The 8211-nt window shown below is 51.8% G+C and overlaps 2 protein-coding genes across 2 annotated transcripts in view; both read left to right on the top strand.

Annotated features, from left to right (window-relative positions):
• The first annotated feature begins 155 nt into the window (after positions 1-155).
• On the top strand, positions 156-485 carry LOC113489167 (feather keratin Cos1-1/Cos1-3/Cos2-1). Its single transcript, XM_026864709.1, has one exon. The coding sequence runs from the start codon at positions 177-179 to the stop codon at positions 483-485; it is 309 nt and encodes a 102-aa protein (XP_026720510.1). The 5' UTR covers positions 156-176.
• Positions 486-6090: 5605 nt separating this feature from the next.
• The window catches only part of LOC113489116 (olfactory receptor 6F1-like), an 8594-nt gene continuing 6473 nt past the window's right edge, over positions 6091-8211 (top strand). The window contains 2 exon segments of the mRNA XM_026864629.1: positions 6091-6138; positions 7431-8200. Coding sequence (XP_026720430.1) covers positions 6091-6138; positions 7431-8200 — 818 coding nt within the window.

Here is an 8211-nt window from a genome sequence, read left to right as displayed (position 1 = left end):
TGCAGAGAGGGGCTGGGACTGTGCTGAGGTGGCTCCTGGGCTTTGAGGTGGGCAGCGTACGCTGGGCCAGGAGGTGCCTTGGCTCCTCTGCAGTTGGGTGCAGTGCGGCTTCTCACGTGCTCCCGTTTCCTGCTTCCCCCTGCCCTCTCTCCCAGGTGCACCTCCGGCCCCGAGACATGTCCTGCTGCAACCCGTGTGTGCCCTGCTGCCAGCCCTGCGGCCCGACCCCGCTGGCCAACAGCTGCAATGAGCCCTGTGTCAGGCAGTGCCAGAACTCCACCGTCGTCATCGAGCCCTCCCCGGTGGTGGTGACCCTGCCCGGCCCCATCCTCAGCTCCTTCCCACAGAACACCGTGGTGGGCTCCTCCACCTCCGCTGCCGTTGGCAGCATCCTCAGCTGTGACGGAGTGCCCATCAACTCTGGGGGCTTTGACCTCTCCTGCATTACCAGCCGCTACTGTGGCAGAAGGTGCCCCCCCTGCTAAAGGGGCTGGCATACCCCAAGGGAGACACCTTGTGCCATTTCGATGCTGTTTTCAGGATAGCTGAACAGCTTTGAATTTCTCTCCCTTTCCTTTGCTTCAATGGCAGTAACATGTCTCCAAGCCCAGCCTGCTGGGGATCATCTATCTCCTCTCCCTCTATGGGACAGGCACATGGACATCATGCAAGAACTTCTCCACAGCCATGAACCACCAACTCTTGATTTCCCCTGGTGCTCCCTGCTCTGCTGTCCTCCCCTTGGAGTGACTTTGTTTCCCTCTTTTGACTCATTAAATTTATGCTGCATTCAAGCCTGCCATCCGTGTCGTCCTTCCCATTGGAGACATTCCTCAAGCTGCCAAAGGGGAAGGGTCTTGCTCTGGGGGAAAAGGGGCTGAGGGCACAAGAAGACCCTTGTCCATTCACAGCGAACGGGAGGCTGGGACGTCCTGCAGTGGCTCCTCTTGTAGCCACCATCCCTTGGAGCTGAGAAAGTCACCCCTGGCTGCTCTGCTGCCAGTGACCATCAGGCCTTGCCTTGCTGTGTCTGTGCCCACTAAAGCCCAGAAAGGCAGGAGGCCCTGAGGGCTCGGCAGCCCCATGACCTCTTGAGGAAGAGCGTTCCTCTTGCTATGCTTCAAGATGCAGTGAGGGATGGCAAGGGCGGCTCTGGGGATCCGGGAGATGGTTTACTTTGCAGAACGGCAGGAGTGGCGATGCGGGGAACAGCCCTTGGGATGGCTCAGAGCTGCTGCTCCACTTTCCTCCCCCTCCAACACCCAGACTAGGGGCCATGGGCAGCACGCTTGGGCCGGAAAATCATCACCCATGCTGCTGCCTTTGTTGAGTCTGGAAATTGGAGCTACACATATTGGAGATGAGGGCAATCGGCACAGAAGTGGAAACACTGCAGTGGTGTATTTCTGAAGTAGATCAAATTGCTCTCATACAGAGCTTGTAGGGGAACGTGAAGATTAGCAAGCATGAGGGTACTGGGTGCAGTTCCCAAGAGAGCTGCACAGAGCTCCTGACTGCTTCATTGGTGTCCCCAGAGAAACTGTGCTCAGGAATTAGCTGACCTTGTTGGGGAATGTGGACTTTTCACATATAAACCTCATCCTTCTCTTGGCAGCCTCTGGAGTCTCAGATCCTATTTCCTGCCATCCAAATCCATATACTTGACAAAAGTTTACAAGCAGAAGCAGCATAGCCCTCTCCTTCCACAGCTGCATGGCCCAGCTGTCCTCCTCCCAGCTCCTGGGCAGGGACCAATGCTTCCTCCTCCTTCTCATGGCCTATGGCCACTGCTTGGTTCCCTGCACCCCACTGTGCCATGGGGCCATCACGCATCAGGCTGTGTGTGCCTGGCTGGTGGCAGGGACATGGCTGGCCGGTTCCCTGACTCCTGCTCTGCACACAATACTCACCTCCCGCTTGGTGCACCGTGAGCCCAGGCACATGCACCACTTCTCTGGTGCTCCCCCAGCCTTCCTGGACATGCCTTGTGCTGACCCCTCTGACAACCAGGCTGGGATCACGTTCCATATTGGTGATGTGACCCTCGGCACCTTCCTCTTCATCCTCACTTACACCTACAGGCGCAGAGCAAGAACCATCCTGCGGCTCTGCCGTGTGGAACGGGCTCTGCCGTGTGCACTGGGCTGACTCATCCTGTGCTTCCCATTTCAGTGCTGTGTCCTGTTCCTACGGGCTGAGTCTTCTCCTCCATGGGAACTGACCTCAAAAGGGTCACTAGGCAGAGCGCTGGCTGTTTTTACACTGCTCTTACTCCCCTGAGGAACTCCTTGATTTACACCCTAAGAAGCCAACATGTGAAAGCTGCTCAAAGTTGTTCACATCCAGTGAACAACTGGCAGGGTCATAGTGTTTGACCGTAGAAATGATGAATAGAGCTGCTTCCTTGAAGAAAATCCTGTAAAGCTTGAAGGACTGAAACTGAGAAACCTTTCTGTGGATGGGATCAGTAGAGTGTCCTGTGCCCTGGAGTAGGGACAACAATAATTCCCGGTGCTGTGGGAGTGACTGAGCACTGGCATAGCTATCCCAGGGACTCTGCTGACTCTTCCTGCTTAGAGAGCGAGAAAAACAATCCTCGACACAGTCCTGGGCAACTGGCCTTAGGTGGCCGTGCCTGAGCAGGGGGATTGGACCAGATGACAACCAGAGGTCCCTTCCAACCTCTACTGTTCTCTGATTCTCTCATTCTGGGAGAGCAGCTGATGTAGAGCCGCTCAGGGTTCCCAGCATCTGAGGGGATGTAAGGTTATCTATACTACCCTCTCTTTCTCTCTACCCTTAGCTCTACTAACTGATATTTTAAAGCACCATTTGAAAAGGCAGAGTGCCCATCTCATCTGGCTTGTCCCAGGGACACCACGCTCTGCTGCTGTGTGAATAAACCACTGAGGCACCATTTCCTTCACAGAGCAGGGGCCGCTCCCCCAGCCCCACATCTCCCTTCAGGAGATCACTACGCACAGCTGGGAGCATCTAAGGCTCTAGGAATTTTCTCCCTTGGGAGGTGGGGATTCTTTGCGGCTGCAGCAATATGGATGTTCTCTGGCTTTTACACTAGCCTTCACACACAGATTTGGGACACGGAGAGGCTCAGTGGCTGCAAAGGCCATGACAGCTTGTTCTCTGCTGTGGTTTGTCTCTGAATGTGAGAAAACAGCTGACTGAAGCACTGCCAAACCCCTGAGCTCACTAAAGCTGATGGCAACGCTCAATGACTGATTCGATTCCTTAACTGTAGGGTCTGAAGGACTTGCCTGGAGTCGTCTAGAGGAGCTGAGAGCTGGTGTTGGGAGTCCTGGTTCTCGGTGGTGTGTGTGCATGACCATGCTCACATAGCTGTTGAGCTGCCTGTGCTCATGTGTGAATTCACATGTGCATGTGTGCAACCACGACAATACACATGCAAACACGGGTGTGCACAAATGTTCTGTGTGTGAATGTGTAGGCAAGTGTGTCCACGAGTGTATGTATTTTAGCACTCTGTGTGACTGGTCAGCATATATGTAATTGTGTGGGCACAGGGGTGTGTAGATGTGTGCTTTTGTGTGTGTACATGTGTGTAGAGGAGCATGCGTGTATATCTGTATGCAAGTGCAAGCGTGCAGGAACATCCATCTGTGTAAGCAGGTGTGTTTGAATACCCGTGTGTACATGTTGGCATGGGGGGCTGTGCATGTTGGTATGGACATGGGCTCCTTTGGAAACGTGTGTGCACACCTCTCTTCCTAAGGGCACGTGTATGAGTAGCTCTATGGGTGTGTGTAAGCTCACGTGTGTGGTTGTGCCCCTGGGTGTGAATTTGTGTGTGCACTGAAGGGGAAATTCAAACTGTAACTGCTCATCAGTGGTGGTCTGTGACCAAGGAATGATCTGGCAAGGAGGGCAAGGCGGCCCAAATGCAGAAGGGGTGAAAGTGGCTGGAGGCAGGGATGCCAGAGACAGAAGGACTCCCTGCGAGGGAGTGCAGTTTCCCTCGGTGAGGAGAGAAGGAACAGCTGCAGCATTGTCTTGTAGCAGTGCTGGAATGTGAACGCTCAGTGGCCACCTTTGGGCAGCAGAGCAGGTGCTGGGGGACAGACCCAATGGCAGGCTGAGGTGCCTCATGCCAGCACTCACAGGATTGGTGCTGGGGCCAGTGCACATGAGGAACCAGCTCCTGACGCGTCTTTGCCGACTCCTTGTAGGAATGCTTCTGGTGGTAGCACTGTCCAATGCACTGAGCATCTGGTGTGGTATTTTTCCTCTCTAAGCAGAAGTGTGTGTTTAATTTGCCTCAAAGGCTACAACAGAATCTCCCCAGCAGCACACAGATCTGTGTGTGAGCATGCCTGTGCGTGTGCACACCTTGGTGTGGGTATAGGTGTGCATGTGTGTGCACCCATGAGGGTATGTCAAAAGTCCCACTAAAGTCAAGCTACAGCCCAGCCAGTGCCCCATCCCCTTCCCCACAGCGCCAGTCACCTCCTCACAGAAAGGAATGAGGTTGCTCAGGCGTGATTTGCGCTTAGTCAAGTCGTGTGAGCTGCTCCCAACCGCCTTCTTGAGCCTTTCATGACTTTAAGGACGGCTTCTGAGAGATTTTACTTCATCTTAAGCCCACTGTATATACAGAAAGGGCACAATAATGTCTCCCCAGAGCCACGTCCTCTCCCACAGGCTGTCCTACCAGCGCCTACAAGCACCTCCATCCCGTGCCTAAAGCCCCCCTCCGTGTCCATGGTACACTGGGGCAGATGGATGTCAGGGAGAGGGCTTCATGGTCAGTGGATGAGCTCAAGTTAGCCACATTACTCTTATTGGCAGCATCTCCACCTCATGCCAAGTGCAGATCAATTTTCTCTCAACCACACGGAAGCCTTGGACACAGGAATTGCAGAAAATTAGTCTGTCCAGTCCAACACCTGTGGTGTTGGTGGCCCTAGACAATGTATACAGACTCTCTCTGGATTTGAGTCTTCTCAATTCACTCTGGATGCCTAGAGGTCGAGACCTGTGTGTGTTTATGTTGTCTAAGCCAGCTCTCTAGTTTATCCTGCGTGTCAACACAAGAAAAATAGGTGCTTGTAAAACATGGAATGCTTGATCTGTGCGAGACAGCATCTTTTGAAAATAGTCAACTGAAGCTTAACGGTGCCTACTTCCCTCCAGTGATGATCAATGGAGCAAAAATGAGTAGCTCACCTGGAGACACCTGCTCTGGAGGGAGGGGACATCAAGTTCCCCTACTCATATCTTGTCTAACTTTGCATTTAGATCTTCACTTCAGCGAAGACTGAAGACTTAGGCCTTAACTGCAGTTAGAGGCTCAGAAATGAGCCTTAAGCCGAACCTTGCTCTCTCTGTGTCCATGTGTACATAGTTGCCTTGAATTACCTCCCACCTCGGGGGTTTGAAGTCCCTGTTAATATCCATCATCAAATACTTGACATTTCCAGTCTCTTGGGACATGGCTCTTTCAGACATCTCCTGCTTGTCAGCAAATGGACACACAAGAGAGCACGGAGTTCCTGACAAGGTTCACACACCACAGCTGCAGGCAGGAGACAAACACCCAGCCTGAAGCCACTTTAGAGAATTGCATTGCTGTTCTTTAATTGGCCTGTGTGAAGAGAGAGCCCATGAGATCCCCTAGAGATCAAACTCCCTGTGGCACACAGAGACAAAAGAGAAAACTGCCTCCTCAGTGTGGCCAGTTTGAGCTTCAGTGTGTTAACAAGGTGGGTGTGGGGATCTTTTTATGCTAATGATGCTGGTGACTCTCTGATATGTGCTCTCATTATATGGAGCTAACCTGGAGACAGTTTACACTCTGTGTGCACACAAGCCTCCTCTGTGGAACTGCAGTGGTGGCTGTGAGGGGAAAAAAAATCAGGAGCACAAGCTGTCAATGCCTGCTAGGTGGTTGTAGAGGAAACAATATCAGACAACTGTGTACAGCTTGAAGTGACACTGCAAGGGGAGAGCTGTTCCTCCACACTGCTGACATCACTGCTCCCAGAGCTCCTCCAATAAAGCAACCTCTCTCCAATGTTCTCCCTCAGCCGAGGGGACCATGGCTTCATCTGGAGGATGGCGCATGAAGAGATGTCGTCTGGATCATTTCCACTGGCTGAGCTGGTGAGTGAAGCCTGCCCAAGACTGCTAGCAAACATTTCCAATGCCTTACATGTTTAAGGAGCGCTGGATTAAGGGGGCTTTCTCTACTCTTTAGCCACATGAGATGTTGGATATGTAAATCAGAATAGAAGGAAGAAAGGAGGGAAAGGGACCCTTCAGGTGGTGATTCGACTCCATCTGTCTTAAACATGCACCTGAGGATGAAAGTGGTTCTCCCCTAGAGAACTGATCACAAACCCTCCGTTGTCTGCCAGGAGGAAGCATAGCTAAAACCCCTCAGTTCACCAGGCTTCTCAGCAAAGCTACCTTGGATGGGATTCAACTGAGAGGATTTTGCCTTCAACCGCTGAGGCATGGATGCCTCTGCCAAAGTGTCTGACTTGACTTACCCATCTAAGCTGCTTGCTCTACTCGTGCCTTAGTCCTCAGAGACAACCTGGCACTTCTAGAGGGCTTTTAGCCATGTCTGTGAGGCAAGACGAGGCGTGTCCTCATGGTAAAAGACAAGGAGTAAGTTGAGAAGCTGAGATCGGATTATTTCACCATAGATCTTACAGTCTGGTCAGCAGAAGTGCTTCCCCTGACTCTGATACGGCCAAATGGCAAAGAGGTGAATCCTGCCCCTAGTAGCTCTGCTGGAAAGCAAACAGCGCTGGTGGTAATGGAGGTACCTGCAAAAGCTTCCTGTGCTGAGCCTTGGAAGAAAGCAAATATATAAGACCACGTGCCCTTGAGTCATGACTGCCATACTAGCCTGCTGCCCTGTGTTCCTGCCACCTCAGTCCAAATCCACCATGGTAAACTGACCTAGAAGAGATGAAAAAAGTCTCTTCTAGTGTGACATTATCATGACAGTTTTTATCCCTCAGTCTCATTTGCTGAAATCACAAATCCGTATTGCCTGCCTTGAAGAATACAGTGATGTTACTCCCTTCCTAACTGCAACCGCAGTTTTTCACATAACTAGAGACCCTCACCCCGCCGTGCAGTTTCCTAAATGTGATTTTCATCCCAGAGAAGCAATTGCATTCACCATGTCCTAAAGGAGATGCCTATGCTTGATCTGATACGTAATTCCACAGGTTCATTTGATGGTGTAGGCCTGATTTTCAGGGTCCGATCTAATTGTGCAAACAGGCTTCCCTGACTATTTTAACTTAGGGTAGATGCTGCTTTCCCATGACCTACACCAATGGACATTTTCAGGGATGACGGCTTTGTTTCACTAGTAGTAGCATCTGAATGAACAGCACCGGCATGCAAACCCTCACAGAAACTTCCTGTCTTTGCAGGTGAAGGACAACACTTGGGGGCACCCCGCAAATGGGACAAGTGTGGAAGAATTCATCCTTCTTGGCTTCCCAGGCACGTGGCATTCCCAGGTCTCCCTTGTGGTGGTATTTGCACTTACATACTCCCTGACAGTAATAGGCAATGCATCCATCATAGCCCTCGTGTGGATGAACAGCAACCTCCAGACCCCGATGTACTTTTTCCTCTGTAATCTCTCCTTTCTGGAGATCTGGTACACTACAGGCGTTGTTCCCAAAGCTATAGGAGTCATGCTGGGGACTAGCCAGACCATCTCCTTCAGTCTCTGCATCCTCCAGTTGTTCTTTATTCTCTCCCTAGGCTCCACTGAGTGTTTTCTCCTGTCTGTCATGGCCTATGACCGCTACTTAGCCATATGCTACCCCCTGAGATACAGCTCCCTCATGAGCAGCATCTTCTCTGCTCGGCTGGCACTCAGCTCCTGGCTGGGAGGCTTTCTGGCCATCTCGCTGCTGGCCTTTATGACATCCAGGCTGACATTCTGTGGGCCAGATGTCATCAATCATTTCCTTTGTGATATAGATTCCTGCCTTGCCCTCTCCTGCAGTGACACAGGGCATGTTGAGCTGGCAACTTTCCTTGTCTCCATAATTGTTGTGGTGGCCTCCTGTGTGGTCACCCTGGTCTCCTACATATACATCATCTCTTCCATCCTGAAGATCAGGTCAGCCCATGGCCGGAAAAAGGCCTTTTCCACTTGCTCTGCCCATCTCAGTGTCGTCACAATCTGGTATGGCTCCA

Source organism: Athene cunicularia, assembly GCF_003259725.1.
Source record: "Athene cunicularia isolate RWA chromosome 27 unlocalized genomic scaffold, athCun1 chr27_part1, whole genome shotgun sequence".
NCBI lineage: Eukaryota > Metazoa > Chordata > Aves > Strigiformes > Strigidae > Athene > Athene cunicularia.
This window is presented reverse-complemented; position numbering and strand designations above follow the sequence as displayed.

Bases quoted from the DNA above. Each gene is read 5' to 3' on its own strand.
- LOC113489167 (XM_026864709.1), top strand. From the start codon at position 177: ATGTCCTGCTGCAACCCGTGTGTGCCCTGCTGCCAGCCCTGCGGCCCG.